The 22,326-nt window shown below is 42.5% G+C and overlaps 1 protein-coding gene across 2 annotated transcripts in view; it reads right to left on the bottom strand.

Moving 5' to 3' along the window:
• Positions 1–22,326, bottom strand: part of slc16a4 (solute carrier family 16 member 4) — a 69,252-nt gene that overhangs the window by 20,589 nt on the left and 26,337 nt on the right. For both annotated transcript variants that reach the window (XM_052034748.1, XM_052034749.1), the window contains exons 4-7: positions 12,420–12,552; positions 10,203–10,346; positions 6,530–6,691; positions 4,153–4,764 (exon numbers count right to left, since the gene is read on the bottom strand). In XM_052034748.1, coding sequence (XP_051890708.1) covers positions 4,153–4,764; positions 6,530–6,691; positions 10,203–10,346; positions 12,420–12,552 — 1,051 coding nt within the window. The remainder of the gene's footprint in view (positions 1–4,152; positions 4,765–6,529; positions 6,692–10,202; positions 10,347–12,419; positions 12,553–22,326) is intronic.

Genomic DNA, 22,326 nt, shown 5'->3' with positions numbered 1-22,326 from the left:
GATTACAAACTCCAATAAACTGAGTTCTGACAAAGGGTCTTTGACTGAAACATTAACCCTGTTTTTCTTTCCACTGATGTTGCTGCCGAGTGTTTCCAGCATTTTCTGCGTTTAGTTCAGATTTCCAGTGATAACAATTTTTAATTCTTATTGGATGCCCATGAAGTATGTTTTATCAGGCTTCCTTGATGCTGCACTTGGTCAAATACTGCCTTGATGTTGAGGGCTGTCACTCTCACTTCGCCTGTGGAATTCAGCTCTTTGATCTGTGTTTGGACAAAGGTTGTGACGAAGTCTAGAGTTGACAGGTCCTGGGGACAAACTAAGGTGGCAGAGGTAGTAGACTATCAATAAGTATGTATCACTTGATAACATCATTGACAACATATCCCATTGCATTGCTGTTGATTGAGAATAGACTGACTGAATGTAATTAGCTGGATTGGATTTGTCCGACTTTTTGTTTGTCCTACTTTTTGTGAACAAGATTTAGCTGGACAATTTTCCACACTGTCAGGTAAATGCCAGTGTTATAACAGTGGTCAAGTAGCTTGGCTAGAGGCAGGGGCAGCTATAGAATGTAGGTCTTCAGTACTACACCAGGATGTTGTCTGACCCCATAGCTTTTACTTTACCCAGTGTCCTCTGCTGTTTGTTGATATGATGTGGACTGAATCAAACCGGCTGATAACTGGTTTCTGTGACAGTAGGGAGCTCAGGAGGAAGCAGAAAGGGATCATCCACCAAGCACTTCCAGGTGAACATAGTTGTGAGTGTTTCCACCTTGTCTTTAGTGCTTGTGTGTTAGACAACCTATCAGATATCTTTTGATTAGTCACATGCACATTGAAACACACAGTGAAATGCATCTTTTTGCATAGAGTGTTCTGGGGGCAGCCCGCAAGTGTCGCCATGCTTCCTGCGCCAACAGAGCATGCCCGTACGTCTTTGGAATGTGGGAGGAAACCGGAGCACCCGGAGGAAACCCACGCAGACACGGGGAGAACGTACAAACTCTTTACAGAGAGAGGCCGGAATTGAACCCAGGTCGCTGGCGCTGTAAAACGTTATGCTAACCACTACACTACCATGCCTGCCCCCATTGTTGGACATGGGGATATTCTTGACACTTCCTCTCCTCATTAGCTGTTTAATTGTTCACCACCACTCATGACCGGATATGGCAGGACTGCAAAGCTTTGACTTGATCTGATAGTTGTGAGTTTGCTTAACCCTGTCTCTTGCATCCTATTTAGCACACATGTATTTGTGTGTTGAAGCTTCACCTGGCTGGCACTAGGTATCCCTGGTGCTGCTCCCAGCATGTCCATGTGCACCCCCCTCATTTGATGGTAATGGTAGAATGCTGAGCCATGAGATTGCAGGTTTTGATGGTGGACATTTCTACTGCTGCTGATGGTCACGGAGCCTCATCAATGCCCAGTTTGGAGCTGCCGCTTCTGTTCTGAGCCTGGCCCATTTAACGCAATTGTAGTCCCACATAACATAATGGAGAGTATCTAAGGATACTCTCCATTATGTTGTGTGGGACTACAATGTGAAGACAAGATTTTTAATTTTCACAAAAACTGTACAGTGGTCACTTCTAACTATGCAGTAATGGACATCTGCCATTGTAAACTGGTGAGGATGAGGTCAACCAAGTTTACCCAACATTGGTTCACTCACTAACTGCCACTGACCTAATCTGCCAGCTGAGGCATTCAGGATCCAGCCAACTCGGTCAGTGGCGATGCCATCAAGCTACACTTGGTGATGGAGATTGAAGTCCCCCACCCAGCCCATCCTATTATCAGTGTTTCTTCAAGGTGTTGCTGAACACAGAGGAATACTGATTCATTGGCTGAGGGAGAGTGACAGATGGTAGCCCGTGTTTGGCTTGATGTCATGAGACAACGGTGTTTGGAGCTGCTGATGAGGATTTCCACAGCAGTGGGCATGTTTCCACCAAGAAATGAAGATGTATATTGATCATGCGGCAATACTCTGGAACCCAGAGGAAGATCAGGCTGAGTAAGTTCAGGAGCCTCAGGAGCAGCAGGTTGCTGCTCACCCACGTATGGTGTAAAAAAGAAAGGGCACAGGGCAGAGCAGCAGCTCACAGGAGCCTGAAACCTACATTCAAGGTAAATAGATAAAGGTTTAGTTTTCTCAATATGTCAGAACGACATAGCTTCAGATTACTCAGGGTATAACGCCAGGTGATGGTTGGTCTTTGGAGCATCCTTAAAGGAGATCTGCTGCATGCGGGACCTGCATACCCACTGCAGGTGACAGTCAAAGTGGCTGCAGCTGACAGTCAAGGTGACCCCAGCTTTCAACTTCAATTTGGGGTCAGTCTGGGATTCTATATGGTTTCTCACTTGGCTGCATACAAACATAACAGATATCTTGTTTGCTGATTGCATCAATTCCACCTTGGATGACACTTTCTGGAATTAGGCCACTGGATTTATTGACCCACTGCACTTCTGTGACCATCAAGGCACCCCAGACCAACCTGGGGTGGGAAAGAATCCCATTCTATTAATATGCAACCAGAGGAGAATGTTTCTGCAAGTGTATATAAGATACCTGGGCAGTCTTCATAATCTCTTCACCCGATGGGTCTCCACCCCCAGTTATCTATTCAATACTTCAAACAGAATCAGCTACTAAGGCCCAAGATTACGTTCTGAGAACTTGTCTTGCCCATCAAGGTTATAACCCAATGAATGAATCACAAGAGTGGTACAATCAAAGCTACCTTTCCATCCATAATTTTATGAAAAACAAGGTCATTTGAATGCTAAAAATGCATTTTATGTCTCCTGTCTGCACTGAAGGAGGGCCTCGATATGTACCTGCCAGTGTGTCAGGGACGGTGGTGTGCTGCATGTTCCATAATAATAGCTAAGCAGTGAGGATTGAGACAGAAAGATAAGGAGCAAGAGAAAGAAAAAGAGGAGAAAGTGTCAAAGGGCACATTGCTACCCAGAAATGCACCGATAGCTGTGAAGTTTAGTTCATCTGCAGTGGCAGATAAGTAGGTGCAAAGCCCTCTGTCTTTCCCTCCAGTCCACCAAAACAAGCAGTCCAATCACTGTGCATACATGTTCTCCCCATTACACAAAAGTAGGCCAACACTAGCCCCTGAAATACACAGCAACCTGTTTTATCCCTTTTTTATTCATTCCTAGCAGATGAGACCACTGATAAGGCCAGGATTTATTGTCCATCCCTAATTGCTCTTGATAAGAGTGATTTAGAGTCGTAGGGTTATAGCGTAATACAGCATGGAAACAGGCCCCTTGGCCCAACGTGTCCATGCTGACCAAGATGCCCACCTAAACTAATCCGACTACACTTGCTGGGCCACTTCGGAGTCAACAACATTGGAGGGGCTGGAACCACATATAGGATTGGCTGATTTCCTTCATTGAGAATCTAAATGGACCAAATGCGATTTTTACTGCTAGTTTCACAATCACTGATACTGATTGCTGCTTTCCAATTCACCTGGCTGCCCTGGTGGTTTTCAAACTGGGGTCTCCGAATGCATCAATAGAAGCATTTCCTTAATATGGTGTTACAAAGGAGTGTACAGTCATTATTTCTTTTAAACAAAGATGACAGCATATTGGGTTATAACACTGTACACAGCCACTGACACCCAAGAGTCAGCTGGAACTGCTGGATTTCATTACTGTTATGGCTGCCCGATAAAAGGGGTCTGGACATTAGGTGGATCAAAGCTACCCAGGAATTTCACTCCTGCTTCTTGTTCTCACAGCCGTAAACCACAATGTGACCCTGAATGAGAAGACTGCTCTTACTCAGAGGGACTATGGCCAATTCTTGCTGCACCTGAGTTCACAGCAGAGAGCAGGAACAGGAAATGCCACATGGCCTCCAGGAGTTGACAGGGTCAGGCTTAGTCTGAAATCCATTCCACCGCGCAATGGAATTGAACAATATGGTGACACCCAAGCCTGTCATTTCTTTTTGTTACGTTAAAACTATAATGGAATATTTTCATTCAGATTTTTGGGCTTTAAGTCCCAGGAGTACACATGAAGAATTACAACATATTTGAGTGGAGAACAACAGCAAAAATTCAAACACAGACACCATTTTTGACCCTGAGCTTACCTGCAACAGAAATGATGAAGGATGCGTCCATCGCATCTATATCCAAGGTTTTGGCCCTGGCCGACAGGTGAAAGTACGGAATGAAGTATGCTAACTGACTGAACATCACTGAGAATGTGTAAATACAAAAGAAAGGATCTTTTAATAGTGAGAAGTCGAGAAGCTTCTCCTTTGGAGGGAGGCTTTGCATTCCCTTGTCCTTGCTTGAAAACTCAACGATCTCACTATGAGTTTTTCTGAAAGTTACTTTATCCAAAAAAGCTTTGCTCTCCTGTGTGATGCTGGACTCTGTCTCCACTCGCAATGGATTGATGCTTAGGCTGTCGTCAGTCAAGATACAGCTGTCATGGTTCTTAGAATCACCAAGGTGACCAATTGCCAAATGACTCACTGTGGGGTTGGCAGAGATTAAACAGCCTTCTGAATGGTTCTCAAAGATACCTTGTTTAGTTGTTCCATTCTGGAAACGACTGTTCTGTGGGTTTATGAGTGTTTTCACATTAGAAGGTGATTCCGAGTGCTTAGGCTGGCTTTCCAGGAGATAAATTGGCCTCAATAACATGCTAGTAGCAATAAGATTCAGCATTATACCTCCCAAAATAAGCAAAGCACCTGTAGAGACAAAGGAAATTGGACATTAACCATCTATTCAGTCACTGAAAATTTCTGCAGAGTTTCTTTTGCTTTTATGATGTAGTAATTTCAAACAGGTATATTAATGTTTACATGGGGTCCACAGGCATGCCAATATTGACAGAAGATCCCACAGATTTGCTAAAATTTACACAGTGTCCATACAAATATGTTAAAATTCAGCAGCTGTCTTGCAAGTCTGTCAATATTTCATGAAAGCCTCACAGGTGTGTAACTATTTCCAGAAAGTCACATCAGGTGCCAATACGTAGGAAAAATTCAACATGTGCTAGTGCTTAGTGACCATGCGTGTTTAACTATTAAGAGTCCATAAGTGTGATAATATTTAGAGAAAGTCCTACAGACAGGTTAGCCTTTACAGGAAGTCCTACAGGTATGTTAACATTTAGATTTACCACAGATGACTAATTCTTAGTGAATCTCCACATATTAATATTTACAGAGAGCATTCAGAGATATGTTAACATCTGTAGAGAGGGCTAATATTTAGGAATAGTCCCACAGACATGTTAATTATTACATAAGTATTACATTGTCCCACGTGTTAATATTTATTGAGTGGCACAGGTTTGCTATCATTTACAGAAAGTGATACAGGTGCCTTAATATTTAGAGAAATTCCTGCAGGTGAGTTCATATTTACAGAAACTTCTATATTTATGTTCAATCGCATCAGTGAATCATTGATGACTCCATCCAAGTCAAGGCAATAATGAATATTATAATATTATAATAAGTTCCACTAATTTCCCCACCTTCAGAAACAACAGATACCATTGTTACAATTGACAATATTTCTTAGGGTTTCAACCATCTGTCCACAAAAATTATGGATGAAGAACCCCATGAAATCTCCTGGTACATATTGGCTGAAGACTCAACCGTAAGAGGCTGATCCATTTAAAAGTAAAACACTCTGGAGGTACCTTCTCCCTTTAATCTGGCTGAGTGAATCTCAAAGCCCTTCTGGCAAACAGAAACAGTGTCCGGCTCTGTTTTTATCAAGAATGCCTTGGACAACTGATGCAGCTTAACCACTCTCTGTACCCCTCACTGACAGGTCTATCTTGAACATTGCATTTACTCCTACAATCATTTTCTCCTTTGAAACTGTTAAGGAGAAATCAGGTAGAAAAGTGTTGAACCCAAAGGTAGAGACCTTGTACCTTATAGACTTTATAGAAGTGTATAATATCATGAGGGACATCTATAGGTTGAATGCACAGTCTTTTTTCCCAGGAAAAGAGAATTGAAAATGAGAAGGCATAGGTTTAAGGTTAAGAGGGGAAAGATTTAAAAGGGACCTGAGGGGCAACTTCTTCACAAAGAGAATGGCACTGATATGGAATGAGCTGCCATAGGAAGTGGCTGAGGCAGGTACAATAACAACATCTAAATGATACTTTGACGGGTACATGGATAGGAAAGCTATAGAGGGATATGGGCCAAACATGGGCAAATGGGACTAGCTTAGATGAGCATCTTGGTCAGCATGGATGAGTTGGGCAAAAGGGCCTGCTTCTGTGCTGTATGACCCTATGACTCTATGAATATCAGATCAGCCATGATCTTATTGAATCGGAGAACTGATCTGAGGTATTGCAAAGCTTCCGCCTGCTTCTATTTATTACTTACATATTTTCTTTGGTAAATGCCACATCTAAAAATTTATGAAAAAAATTAATTTGTGCCAATTAAGAGAATTGAAACACACATTTCTCACCTTGCCAATCATATTCCACGAGCAATAACTGTGTGAAAGGGGCGAGGGCAAATGTCAGGCCCATTCCTGACCTTGCGATGGCGTAGGCAGTAGCAAGTCTTTTTTTGAAGTATTTTGCATGCATGACAGTTGCTGCTTGATAGAGAAAAGCAAAGCCAATTCCTGCAACAAACATTCACACTTCATTGTCTTTTTTTTAAACATTTTGTTTCTCTGGTGTGCCTAATGACAACTGAGAGAGGATGTGGGCAACCGTCCATTATTTCCAAACAGGACGTAAATTAGATCACTTTCTCCCTTCTCTCTGCCCAACATAAACTTGGCAGAGCAGTCTCTTTACACAGAGTTATGAGTTGGATTGGCAAATCAGCAGACTGCAGGGGTGTTAGTCTCCCAGGTGCAGGTGGAGTTGCACAAGCACCATCCAAACAATCACATTCACTACCATCAATGAAGATTTTGGAAAGAATAATAATTTATCCCTGCTCATTGAGCATCAGGAAATAGCAAAGTTCCTTCATCGCATAGAATAAAATCTCTCTGTAAGTGTTGCTCCATGCACATTTTATGGTGATTGTAAGTACAATATTTATCTTAATATTCAACACTTCATATTTCACCTTGGTAGTTTCCAACCTGATGGCCTCACATCGATTTCTCTAACTTCCAGTAACCCCATTCCTCTTCTCCTCCCCTCACTGCTCTTCTGTTTCTCCTTTGTCTTCCCTATTCCTGTGGGCCCCCTTCCCCCTTCTCCCACCCTCATGACCCGCCCATCCCTTCCCCCACCCTCATGACCTGCCTATCTATTCCCCACCTCATTCCATGGTCCACTGGCCTCTCCTACCAGATTCCTTCTTCTTCAGCCCTTTGCCTCTTCTACCTATCACCTCTCAGGTTCTTACTTCTCCCCCCCCTCCCCCACCCTCCTACCTTCCCCCTCTCCCCGGGACTCACCTATCACCTACCTGCATGTACTCCTCCCCCTCCCCCGACCCTCTTATTCCAGCTTCTGCCCTCTTCCTTTCCAGTCCTGACGAAGGGTCTCAACTGAAACCTCAGCTTCATAGATGTTGGCTGACCTGCTGAGTTCCAACATTTTGTCTGTGTTGCTCCAGATTCCAGCATCTGCAGAATCTCTTGTGTCAATATTTATCTTTGTTGTACTTTGACTCTCTTCACTTCTTTCAAATAAGAAGTATTGCTGAGAGAAGTCAAATGGGTCCCAGCTATGCCTGACTTTTCATGGACAATGGAAAATATTGTTTATTCCAGTAACATAAAAGCAAATAACTGCAGATTCTGGAAACCTGAAATAAAGACAGAAAATGCTGGAAGTACTCAACAGGCCAGGGAGCATCTGTGGAGAGAGATGTTGCCTGACCGGCTGAGTACTTCCAACATCTTGTTTTTCTTATATTTGTTTGTTTCAGTCTCATTTAGGTACTCTTTGGCTCATTGATGTGCATATCAGTGTCACTTCTTGCTTCTGTTCCAAATTGAAACATTTAATCAATTTTGCTTCCTCTTTCCATCCATCCTTTTCCTTCATATAGTCCATCACCAATTCCTCAATTCCCTTTCTCCACTCTCTTTACTCAGGGGGAAAAACTACTGACAGCCAGTTGACTCTCACAGTGACTGCCTACACCTCCTCTCACTCTGTAAGGATTCTATTGTGTTCTGCCAGTTGCTCCATCTCCATCTTAACTTTTCTGGTAATACATCCATTTCCAGTGCTGCTAATACATCTTCCTTTTTCCTCAACTGAGGAATTGCCTCTTTTATGATTAACAGGTCTTTCAACCTTGTCCATTCCACTTCCCATATTTCTATCCTTATACCATTTTCTTTCGCCGGTAACCATGATAGGGTTCTCCCTTGTCCACACCTTAAACTTCACCAGCCGCAACAGTCCACAGATCATCCTCCACTGTTTCCAACTTGTCCTGTGTATCACCGGCACACAAATTTTCCTACACCTTCCTTTTTCAGAGCTCCAAAGGGATCCAATTTCTCCATGATCCCCTGTATTAGTAAATGGCCTTCTGCTCACAATGCAGTCAAACATATACTGGGAGATCAAGTCACTCTGCAGGCACAAGACTGAGTTTTTTTTTCCCTGATTACCAAAGATTCCATCACTCCCCATTCTGACCTCTGTACATTGTTCCAATAAGGATCAAGCTTCACAAACAGTATCTCATCTTCTGATTAGATACTTTCAGTCCAGGCTCAACTCTGAGCTTAACAATTTCAGATAGCTTTGGTTATTTCCATTTACACCTCCTCCACATCGATCTTATGTCCAATTATCATCTTTTTTGGCCTTGCACCACTATCCCTCCTGTCAAATACCCTACCTCAGAGCCTCCTCTCATTTCCCCCTTCCCCCATCACGTAAAAGAAAATTCCATCTCTTATCTCGTCCAGTCTGACAAAAGGTCTTCAACCTGAAATGTCAACTCTGTTTTTCTCTCCACTGTATCTATTGATTGTGTTCAACATTTGATGAATTTTACTTATACATACTTATGCTTTAGAATTATTATTAATTCTATGTTTTCCATCCATACCTCACCTTACACCATGTACTATTTTAAAATGCCCTGGTCATTATTTCTACTAGGACACTTGTCTCTGCTCAGTTCAACTGAGCCTGTGCCACTGCTACAGTCCCCCTCTGCCCCACAACTGTTACCAATGTTGCACGGAATGAAACTTTCTTTCCTGTAGCTATCACCCTTCACCTTCCGAATCTGCTAATGGGCAGTTTGTAAAATGGCTGAAGAGCAATGATGACGAGTTAAAAAGCTTTCCTTAATTCTTGTGCTATTTCAGGTTTTACAATGTTTAGCAAATTTTCTGGAAAATACTTAAATCTCATAGATTCACAGAGGAGGAAGCCATAAATCAAAGTTATTTGTATAAATTTGTTTACTAATTTAAATTTTATTATAAGAAGCTGTGGGGCATTCACAAAGGAATGGCTGCACTGTCAATGTTGATTTAACGTATGGAGCCACAAGAGACTGCAGATGCTGGAATCTGGAGCACAAAAATCTGCTGGAGGAACTCAACAGGTGGAGTGGGATCTGTGTGGGGATGGGTCTGAGGGGGAACGGGGGTGGGGGGAAGTGGGGGAAGAGGAATTGTTGACGTTTCAGGTTGAACCCCTGCACTGGGACTAAGGATGCAGAGGGAAGATAGCCTGTATTACGGGGGCGGGGGGGGGGCGGGGTGGGGAAGTAGTCAGACAGGAGCCAGCGGGTGATTGGTTGACCGAGGAGTGAAAAATGACGGGCAGATTGAGCAAGGTAGGGAAGGGAGGAGGGGTGGAGTTGGAAGACAGATGATAGATGGGGGCAGACAAAAAAAGGGGCAGATGGGGCCAGGTGGGGGGAGGGGACAACTGGGAGGGTGATAAACCTGAACACAAAAGGCTGCCAGTGCTGGAATCTGATAAGTAAGGAAGGTGATGAATAATATGTTAATATGGTTTATTGATTATAATCAGTGCTATTAACATGGGCCTCCAAAAGCTGTCTAAATGACTGCACAGGAAGGATGTGAGATAATTTTTGGCTACAGAGAGGCCCTTGGACATTTCAAAAAATCATTCTTAATAGAACTCCAAATAGAAACTGATTTTGACAGAATTAACACTTCTTACCAACAACACCACCAAGAGACACATAAAGGAAGATGACATTGGTAGCCAGGATGCTAACAAGAAATCCTGCGCTCACAAGGATAGCCCCCAGAATCGAAGTCCATCGATCTCCCAGCTTTCCACAAGCAACCGAAGCAATTGGACCTGGACAGGGAAGATCAGGTGAAACATTTTATATTCTTCTCTCTTTTTTAAAAAAAGTTCATTCCCTCCACCGAGAAGAGTTGGTCTGAAGAGTTATGCTGAAGACATCTGGCAGTGTTCCACATTTATCAACAGACACCTATCACAATGACAAAGAGAATGGACAAAAGGTGAAAGTGACCATTCCTTCCCTTATTACTGTCCCATCCTCCGAAGAGCTGTTCCCATATCCAGAAGTGGAGTTTTTTCATGGGAGGGGGGGAGGAGACTGGTGGTGTTAGGAGGAGGGAGTAGAACTGAAGACTTTGCTCAAGAAAATGGTACAGACAACATGAAGGGGGTTTGGTGAAAGCATTTCGGAGTGCAGGCAAAGAAAGATTGGGGATTCTTGTCTATTTTCATAAATGGACATACAGCACATAGATTGGATAAAAGTAACAGTGTGGTGCATTTCCATTTGTGGGCATATTGAATTAGTCATATGAAGCATTTACAGAATAGCTGCCCAAGGTGTCTGTCCCAGAAGCTGGAGGACTTGACACACACATAATTTAAATGGTCAGCCTTTGTAATTAAACCACCACTTCAGTATTTATTATTGAATCCCAATATATTTGTTAGGTCCGTGGGGAGCTTCCAAGTGCAGGGAGAGTGGGAGAGAGATTAACATGTAAGAGTATGACCACAATGACGGAGCAGAGGATGGGAGAAACAAGAAGTACGGTTCTAGTAGAACACAGAGGTAGGCAAGACCTGCTGTATATTGCTGTGAGAGGACAGGAAGGAGATTTGGAGAAATCAGAATAAGGATCAAAAATCAAATTGCTGGAATAGTAAAAGTAGGATATTGATGATTCAGAAATTTATGTGAGTGAGGGTGTAGATGTATGGATGTGTGAGGGATCAACTGGGTAAATCAAGGGAGTTAGGGATAGATGATATGATGAAAGAAGTGATTGTTGTAATAAAATCAAAACTGAGAATGACATTCAGTGAGATCAAACAGTATCCCAAGGTAATTTATCTCTAGAAAGCCTAATATGCTATTTAGGAATCTTCTGCTGTATTCATGGCTAGAGGCATGTCAATGGTTTTGTGAGCCACTTATGACTGCTTTGGGTTTGCTTCCTCAGTGTCCAAAAAGTAGATAAGTAGTTGGAAAGATGGTGACAGCTGTCAAAACAACAGAACAATGCAGGGCAGGAATGACCTTCAATGACTTTCTAGTGAACAGATAGAACCTTTCTTGACCTCTTACCATCACCTCACTCATAGAATGAGGATGGGAACAATCAATCCCCAACCAGGGAGGTTTGGGAAACACTCAGGAAGTTCACACAAGATGTTTTTCACCCAAGATATTTTTCACACTAAAAAAACCCTTAGTCACACCTTGGTGATAGATGTCCAAATTAGCATCAATCCAGTAATTCTAGGCCAAGGTGCAGCAATAGCACTTGCAGTGTACTGCTCCCTGTCCTCTCCCTAGCTCAGAGGCACCACCTACTGATCACTGTGGCATTTTCCCATCACCTACACCGGCTGACGTTAGGTGTGTTTCAGAGATTGTGCCAACTTTACGTTGTAGGCGCAGAAACAGAATTGGAGCAAACTCAGTTCACACAGTGCGATTCTGGGGGAGATTTTCAGGGTACAGAGAGATGGATATGTGAGAGAATGTCAACAATGATGGAATAGTGGAAGGGGAGATCAAGAAATCAGCCAGCAACAAATAAGTCTATGCTTTATATACATTTTTATCTGCATCTCATAACCAGGACAGATGTCAAAATTCATTCCCTGGATAGGAACTGAATTATTGTGAAGTTTTTTTTTACAGTTGAATAACCAGGCCCCATTCACCATACAACTTTAAGAAAAGACACTTAAACTTGGCGTGAAGGGACTTTGAATCTGTATCCTGGCACTTTCAGGATGTGAGGAGGAACTGAAAGGAAGAAAAAATACTTCAGTAGGGACACAACTGTCAAAACTAAAACCCTCTCCGTATTGGCAGATTGCATTGGATTGAGATCCACAACACTAACCCATCCTCCAATCACATCTGGTTACCTGCGGAAAGACGGAGGCTGGACATAATGGAGCCGACCCAGCTGATCTGTTCCGAGGAAGCTCCAAATACTTCCTGCAAGGTCACAAAGAAAATCCCAAAGGTTTTCAGTGTTCCCATTACCAACACGTTCACCTGCAAATCAAGATAGAGGAATTACACAATATAATGCATCCAATTTCAAGGTCCAAATGATGCTTTCTGCAGAAAAATCATGTCCAATGTATGTATGCATGAACCAGGTACAACCATCACAATTGCCTGCTCTTGGGGTCCAGTGATTCTAACCAATCCTGAAACGGTCTAAGATTTAACGCAGGCTCATTATTCAAAAGTATGCATTTATTCATCTAATTAGCAAAACATCAAATAACAGATACAAAGATGCAGCAGGGTACTGATGCAGAAATGTCAATGTACAACTTTTGCCTCCACAGATGCTGCTTGACCCGCTGAGTTCTTCCAGCGTTGTTCTTTGTTTTGATAGATTCATGGATGTTGTACATGATTTATATACATCCATTTCAGCAAAGATTTAAAACAGAAAATCACTGGAATGAATTTGGATCAATCCCTTGAGTTAAGGTTTTGTAATTAATATTTGTTGGGTGATCTTATTTTTTAATCATAGGTCTTGGTTGATTTTTCAGTACAAAGCAAAATAGTAGGGAGAGTGAGGGATGCTGACAGTCCATTGGAATCAAACAGAGACCCAAATGAGTTCTGAATCTTATCCAGTCTTAACTGGTGTGTTGTCAGTCCAAAAAGGTGGGCAGCACAGTTGTGCCTCATAGCAACAGCATCCTGGCCTTCGGTGCTCTCAGAGATGGGATGGGTTTCCCTTGTGTGCTCGGGTTTCCTCCCGCATCCTCTGATTGGTAGGCTAAGTGACCACTGTATGTTATTCCTAATGTACGTAGGTGGGAGGAAAGCCAGGGTGGAGTTGACGGACATGTTACAGGGAAATAACTTGGGGAAGGGGATTGATGGGAATGGTCTGAGAGCTGGCATGGACTTGATGGGCCAAATGGCCTCTCTTTACAATAAAAGAATGTAAGAAAGGAACCTTCCATCTGGCAGCTCTTGGATATGAAAGCAGAAGGGAGATCCTGAAGGTGCACTGTGAGCACTTTATAGGGAAGGGTGAACTAACATTGGGAGTGAAAAGCAACAGCACTTCAAGTAGCCAGGTCGTGCAGAACCCACTGCCACAGCTTTAAAAACTGAAAATGTCTGCCACAAAAGGGCTTCCTGATCTTCCACTGACATCTCCCTAAGTGCGACTGAGGATCCCTTTAAATACCACCTCAGATCTTATGTTGCCCACATTTGGGGAAAATGGGGACAGACTCCAGCAGAATGGAATCAGGTTAGAAAGACACTGATTGAACTGATTCCAGTGCTTTTAGCTGCTAAGCCCCTAAACTCTGGGATTCCCTCCCTGAAACTCTCCACTTCTCTTTCTTCTTGCAAGGTGCTACTTAAACCTAGGTTTTGGTCATCTGCCTAGATTGGAAGCTGGAAACTTTCTGATGAAGCATCTTGGGTCATCTTGTCACATTACAGACACCAAAGCAATATAAGGGTTTGTTTTTTTTGTTGTTTGAGTTCAAATTTGCTGCCTGTTCCCAAAAGAAATCCCAGCCACTGGGATGCGAGGCCATTGGAAACTCTAGACAGGTGTCACCATCAGCAACTGACTCATCCCAAAATTTGCAACAATTTGGACCTGTTAAATTCCTACAGGTCCTTTAACAGGTGCACATTTATATAGAAGCTTCCCCTGTAAAGAGATCAAACTTTGATTCATACATGTGAGGCTCACAACAGGTTAATTTGTACATGTAGTAATCTGAATTTAGAAGAAGAAAGGTTGGCAGGAAGTGAACACAGATATTAGATTTTTAACACCTGGAGATAATGCAACATACTTGCTTGTGAAAAGGATAAATTTCATTCCAATCTGGTTTACATGCAACAAAGGTTCACTAGATTGGTTACTGGGACAGGGCAGGGGGTGTGGCTGTCCTATGAGGAGAGATTAAGGAGACTGGACCGATACTCTCTGGAGTTTAGAGGTTATCTCAGAAAATTATATAATACTCTTATGCAACTTAACAGACCAGACGCAGTGATGTTTCCCCTGGATGGGGTGACTAGAACCAGGGCTGGTCTCAAAATGATTCAAGACTGGGATTAAAGGAAATTTCATCATTCAGTATGTAGGGAACCTCTGGAATTCAGTAGAGGGCTATGGAGTGTTAATCACTCATATATTCAGGACAGATATCAATAGAGTTTTGGATATTAAACGAATCAGGGAATATTGGTTTAGTGCAGGAAAGTGGTGCTGAGGTAATAGAACTCATTGAATGGTATGGGGAAGGGGTCAAATCACTTACTCCTGCTATTTCTCACATTCTTTTAATCTGCCTAATATCTGGAAGAGTGAGTTGAAGTGGTGGGGTGCCCTCTGTCTGGGATTTCCACTGAGGAAGCTATTCAGCTCATTGTGCCTGTGCTGGCTCTCTGAAAGAGCTATTCAGTTAGTTCCACCCCCTCTGTTCTTAAAGACCCCTGCGAATTATTCATTTTAAGTATTCATCCAATTCCATTTTGGAGTGTTATTATTAAATTTGCTTCCACCACCCTCACAGGAAACTCCAAAATCATTAAAAAGCAAAAATAAAACTGCAAATGCTGGAAACCTGAAATAAAAACAGAAAATATTCTGCTTTTCACACACACGTTTGCACACACACGCACACACACAAAGTTAATCACACCAACTGTGACTCCATCCACAAAAGCCACCACTGACATTCTATATCCTATGTTCCACATGAAAAAGTTTGTGCCAATTACGAACAAGTTATTCAAAGTTCTTCATCTCCTCCATTTAATCAAAGATAGTGAAAAATAGGAGGGAGGGCAATCCCATGGGGTTGGTCTGGGGAGGGTCCTTGAGTGTGTTGTAACTGAACCACATCAAGAAGGCCATCCAACGCCTGTGGGTAAAGAAGCCAGCAAGCCCCAACCTACTTCTGGAGCATATATGATATCCTCATGAGTAATATTTTATTGCGACCATTACATTGCCTTTGATTCAATCACTACCATCCATACTGTTACATTACCAACTGCAATGAAGGGAACAGTTTTCTCTTTACAGGATATTGGATTAAGTCACATGCTTTCCCCCCTTCCTGAGGAGGAGGAGATGATATGGGAGGATCTGAGAAACAGGAGGGGACACTGGAGAGGGAGAGGAAGATGAGGACAGGGCACAGTTGTGCCTGATACTTCATACAATCAGTTCAGAGACTGGGATTGCAAGGGATCAGCACATTAGGTTGGAGTTGGCGAGACCACAGAAGGTGAGGAGACAGAGTACTGGTGAGCCTCAGTCTGGTGGATGTCATGGGGAATCTCATGTGCGGCCTTGCCGGATCAGGTGGTTCCTGCATCTGTACTCCCTCAGGACACTCAGATGAGTATCCCAATTGCGAAGTTTCTATGAGAAGACTGATACAGAAGTATGGTGAGCAAGAAGTCAGGCTTGTCTCACCAAATGCAGAAGATGAGAATAGGCATGGAGGGATCCCTCCCCAAACTCCCACTGAGCCAAGAGGCCAAGACTCCATCCTGGATGGCATGTGCACTTCTTGGCTAAGGATCAACAACAATTGAGCTGAGAGCTCGTAAATACAATCAGAAGGCACACAAAGTCTTTCCGACACAAGATCTCTCTATTTCTATGCAGTCTCATTCAGCTTGGTCTAATTTCTGCCACAAATTGTCAGGATGGCCAAGTGATCTAAAGTGCTGGACCTGAGGGCCAGTAATCCTTGTTATTGTCAATAGTTAGTGTATTGGGCAGCACAGTGGCACAGTGCCAGTGATCCTAACTACCAGTGCTGTCTGTGTGGTGTTTTGCACATTTTCCCTGTGACCATAGGGGTTTCCTCCAGATGCTCCAGTTTTCTCCCACAAGTTAAACACATGTGAGTTGGTGAGTTAATTGGCTACCGTAAGTTGCCCCTAGTGTGGAGCTGAGTGGTAGAACCTGGGGGGAGTTGAATAGAATAAGGGGATAATAGGTTGTAACTTACAGGGAAAATTGGGTGGGAGGGAATGGGATTGTTCTGAGAGCCGGCACAGACTTGATGGGCCAAATGATCTCCTGTATGGTAAGGAGGTATGGAAACATGGGAGCAGCTTGAAGGAACAGCGATGTGCCATTCGAGGGCAGCTTGATGTCCACTTTGAGAAGATAGATGACAATCGTGACTAGGTTCCTCTTCTCATGGAGCATTGAACGCCATTCTTGAACAGATTGCTGCTCACGATGAACACAGACAGGGTTGCTACCCATGAACAGCTTACAGTTCTACAGGAGTAAATGGATGCTGCGCATGAGAAGCTGGCTGTTCCCCACCAGAGAAATGTTGCATGACAGCTTGCTGCTCCTGTGCATAAGCAGAAAGATCCCAGGTGTCAGAAGACTGCCCTCCTACAGGAGCAGTGATGTGGCAGCAGGAACTCATTTTTCTTGACCTTATAGAGGCATATAAAGTCATGAGGGACATAGATAGGGTGAATGCCCACAGAGAAAGGGAATCAAAAACTTAGAGGGCGTAGGTTGAAGGTGAGAGGGGAAATATTTATAAAAGGACCTGAAGGGCAACTTCTTCACACAAAGACTGGTGTGTATATGCTCCCAGAGGAAGTGGTTGAGGCAGGTACAATAACAATATTTAAAAGACACTTGGACAGATGCATGGATATGCAAGGTTTAGAGGGATATGGGCCAAGCATGGGCAAATGGGACTAGCTTAGATGGGCGTCTTGGTCGGCATGGATGAGTTGGGCTGAAGGGCCAGTTCCGTGCTCTATTGCTCTATGAATCTATGACTCTTCTGCAGGAGCAACGGCATGTGCCTCCCACGAATATATCTCTTCATTATGAGCCGTGTCCTGTCAGATTGTGCAGAGAGGTGACTCTGAGAACAAAAGTGAAGATGGAACGGACTAGACACACAATAAGCATCATCAGCCACCTCAGCTCTGCGTTTGGAGATCGAATCTATGGTAATGGGCTCTGAATGCCCATTGGTACCATTGGGCAGCATTGTCTACCCAGTCCCTTGAGAAGTCAACTGGTATGTAGGTTCAGGATGTTAGTCACCTCTGTCCACAGCATCCCAGGCAGCCTGGTCCCAGAAGACAGACAACCATCCCAGACCACTCCCTCAATTGGCCCTGGTAGCAGGCTGAAGCTGGCCCATCAGTGGGAAGAGCTTCTCATGCATCATGAAGAAAAACTGCGTATAATCAGAGCAAAAGGGAACAACCTACCAGAGAGAAATGGAATGAGCGTAAAGAGCTTGGCTCAAGGACGTGAGGTGACACCAAGAAACTAAAGGGGGCACAAGGAGAGAATTAAACTGTACATACGAACCACTGAAAGTAATCTTAACCCAATCCTTTCAAGCAGAAGAAACAAATACTGTGGGGAAAAAAAACATGGTTACAACAAGACAGCAATTTGAAAGCCTTAGAAGTTTTCATTGAGGCTGTAACTGGGTAACATATCACACTCTCTTCATCAAAGCAGCCTGATTTTAATTCTGCTAAAATAAGAAGCTGGCAAACTGTGAACCTCATTGGTGGTGGGCAGGAGAGTCAAGACTCACAGATTTTGTTGCATGCTGTGACTCCTGCAAGCGTACAGAACCAGCAGCTGACTTACATCTGGAATACACTTGGAAACATGTGTCAGACTTAAAAGTCACATGCATTTCTTGAGGCCTTTGGCCAGGCTATCAAACAGCTGGATACAATTTACAATAGATATTTCCTTTTCCAGACTGCAACTTTTTAAGTCTGGGCCACAGCGAGGATCACAAAGCTCAAAGTCAACAGGAGTTCCCTAAGCTAAACCACTGACTGGCCCAAACTCGAGGCAGTTTCCAGCTTCCCTTGATACCTGGGATTCTTTCCTATTGCACCTCCTTTAAATTTCTGCTTCCGTGGCATTTCCATAGCAAGTCAGTGAGCCACAGGAAGAAGGTTTATTATATTCCTGACAGGGTTGCTTTGGCAAGATCTGCATCTGTCAATTAAAAACAAGGTTTGCATTGATGTAGCGCCTTTTGAGGTCTTAGGTTGTTCTGATGGAACATTTATCTTGACGTCTAGTCACTGTGGAATGTAGGAAATGTGTCATTTTGTACACAGTAACTCACACAAGCAGCAAGGTAATAATGATAGATAACAGATCATCTGTGTTTTTTGTGATGCTGATTGATGGATTAATATTAGCGAGGTAACAGTGTACGATTCTGCTTTTCTTCAAAACAGTGTCATGGAATCTTTTATATTCACTTGAAAAGACAAACAAAGCCTCCATTTAAATATGTTTTTTGTTAAATTTCATACAATAAATCAATTGCCATCCATCCTTTATTGCTTCTGAATTGAGGGGGTTAGTTACCCATACTGATGATACACTTCCCAGACCAAACAAGGATGGCAAATTCATTTTCCTGAAGGATATCAGTGACTCTGATGATTTTACAACAATTAGATAGGTTCAACATCAACCTTAACGAGTCTCTATTAAAAAATAAAATTTAGAGATCACAAGATCACAAGACAAAGGAGCAGAAGTAGGCCATTCGGCCCATTGAGTCTGCTCCATGAGCTAAACTAAAACTATTCCTATCTAGCCCCAATTTCCAGCCTTATCCCCATATCCCTTGACACCTTAACTAATTAGATATCTATCGATCTCCTCCTTAAACGCCCCCAATGATCGGGCCTCCACAGCTGTATGTGGTGAAGAATTCCATAATTTCACTACCCACTGGCTAAAGAAATTTCTCCTCATTTCTGTTTTAAACCAGTACCCTCTAATTCTAAGACTGTGCCCTCTAGTCCTGGACTCACCCACCAAGGGAAACAGCTTAGCCACATCTACTCTGTCCAGTCCTTTCAACATTCTAAATATTTCTATGAGGTCCCCTCTCATTCTTCTGTACTACAGTGAGTACAGTCCAAGAGCCGACAAATGCTCATCATAAGTAAGACCTTTCATTCCAGAAATCATCCTTGTAAATCTTTTCTGAACCCTCTCCAACATCAGTACATCCTTTCTAAGATAAGGGGCCCAAAACTGCACACAGTATTCCAAATGAGGCCTCACCAGTGCCCCATAAAGCCTCATCAACACTTCCTTACTTTTATACGTTATACCTCTCGAAATGAATGCCAGCATAGCATTCACTTTCTTTACTGTTGATCCGACCTGGTGGTTAACCTTCAGGGTATCCTGCTCAAGTACCCCCAAGTCCCTTTGCACTTCTGTACTTTGAATTTTCTCCCCATCTAGATAATAATCTTCCCATTTATTTCTTTTTCCAAAGTGTACAATGGCACGTTTCTCAACATTGAATCTCATCTGCCATTTCTTTGCCCATTCTCCTAAACTAGCTAAGTCTCTCTGCAACCTTTCTGTTTCTTCAATACTCCTTACTCCTCCCCCTATCTTGGTGTCGTCTGCAAATTTAGCCACAAAACCATTTACTCCATAATCCAAATCATTGAAGTACAATGTGCAGATGCTGCAGAGGGACTTGATATCTCCATATCAAACATTCTAATCACTGGTTTAGCAACTTAACCACTATGTTATGGCACCCCTCTGTGTGAATGTATCACCAAATGAGTTTAAAGTAGAGAAGGTGAATGAAGAATCAGTGACAGAGTTTGGGATTTTAATAGATCGTTGGACTAAATATCCATCGTGTGTATGGAATTCTGCAGTTTAAATGTTCTGGAAAATTGAGTTGGTCTAAGCTGCAATACACTGAGTCCTGAATTCAATACATTTCAAATTAACTGAAGTTTGTATCATTTTGTCAATAGTACAATCATTCTAATTTATTCTTTTTACATTTAAAAAAAATAATGCATAGGTAAATTATTAGTGCTTTAGTCCCCGTTCAAAACCAGGAAATCTATTATCTTACTTGGTTGATAATTGTATCTAAGTCTGAGCAGGAAGATTTCATCTGTTTAACAGAGAAAATTGGACCTTGTCCAATTAGACCCTGACCCTGTCCAATTTTCAAACCATTTGCATTTGAGAAGCAAAGACTGTCTCTACTTTGCAGGAACCAAAAGGAAGAGTTTGGACTAATGAGCATAAAACCAAGAATCAACACGGGTCAGGGGATAGGATTATATTGATAGGTCAAAGCAAAGATTGTAGAGATATTTAATTATGTCAAACACTACAAGGAAGATTCCAAAATATTCTATGCTTGATATGTTATACTTTTTCATATGGGGTGTTTCAGAGATTCAAGTATATAATCCTGCATTAATTCCAGCCATTTTCTTAAAGGCTTTGAATCATAGACTTTCATGATCTGACATAAGTATTCAACAGGTCAGGCAGCATCTGTGGAGAGAGGAACAGAGTTAATGTTTCAGCACCAAGATCTTGTTTGACTAATGAAAGATCACTGACCTGAAACATTGGCTCTCTTTCCCTCTCCACAAATGTTGCCTGGCCTGTTGAATATTTCCACCACTGTCTGTTTTCATTCCACATTTCCAGCATCTGCAGTGTTTTGCTTTTTCATTCTAATTATGTTGGATCACAGCAGTTTGATGTAATTAAATGAGAAAACAAGAAAATAGGAGCAGGAGTAGGCCACCACGCTCCTCAAGCCTGCTCTTCCATTCAATATAATCTGGCCAATCTACACTGGCCTCAACTCCTCTTCTGTGCCAGTTCTCCATAACCCTCAATTCCTTGATCTTTCAAATATTTATCCATCTCCACCTTATATATCTAAGGTCTGGCCTCCACACCCTTGGGGGAAGATAGTTTAGAAACTCTGGTAGCAAATCACTGAAACTATCTCAGAGCACAGTTAAGATTCAATTATATTGTTGTAGTTCTACAGTCACTCACAGGCCACACTGCCCATAGACAATGTAGGCCCTGTACCATTGTAAAGCGTCCCAACACATTTCTCAGAATCAGCAGGGTAATTTGACACTGAGCCAAAATGCACAAAAAGTGCCTTTCAATGCTTTGTGATGTCCCAAAGCATTTAATGGCTAATGAAGTACATTTAGTCACTTTCCAATGATGGACAAAGGAATAATACTCCAACGCTTCCTTAAAATGGGATCATTTCCACATCCACCTGAAATCTTAAAACAATGCACCCTCAGCAATGAACTGAGCTGTCAGCTTAGATTTTTATGCTCGAGCCCTGGAGCAGGGTATAATTCATGATCTACTAACTCAGAGAAAAGGCCATGGTACACCCTTTGGCTGAGGGAAGTGATGTTACAGAGATATTAGCCATGCTTGGATTACATAATTTACAGTATCCAAACTTGCTCTTGCTCAAATTATGCATAAAGCAATCTTCCTCCTATTGTAAACCTGCCCTTTAGCCAGGACTTCCCACATTTGGGTTCATGCAATCAGCAAGCCATTTTGCATTATTTTCCAGTAACATGAAAACATACAGTACAACCTCCGGACCTTCAAAGCTAGATTTGGAAGTTTTCTTTCTCTGTTGGAATAAAAAGTTTTTTTTTAAATGGAAAATCCCAAATGTTTCCCTGGGCTGCATGGATATGGCAGCATGGCTTCAGAGGAAGCTTTGTCCTTGTGCCTCAGTGAGAAAAGAATAATCAAATACGTTGGCCTTTTGTTTGAAAAACACAGGACACAGTTACAGAAGTTTTGCTGAAGGAATCATAATGCTGCTCTTCACAGCATCATGTTCTACACAGCTCACAATGGCCTCCTGACTTTCCTCAAGCAAGGATAGACTTGCCAAATATGTTTCCATGGAGACCGTGCCCTTTTAATCAATA

The sequence above is a fragment of the Pristis pectinata genome, chromosome 20 (assembly GCF_009764475.1).
Source record: "Pristis pectinata isolate sPriPec2 chromosome 20, sPriPec2.1.pri, whole genome shotgun sequence".
In the NCBI taxonomy this organism is placed as follows: domain Eukaryota; kingdom Metazoa; phylum Chordata; class Chondrichthyes; order Rhinopristiformes; family Pristidae; genus Pristis; species Pristis pectinata.
The sequence above is the reverse complement of the archived record's forward strand: the minus strand, read 5'-3'. Positions and strand labels throughout refer to the sequence as shown.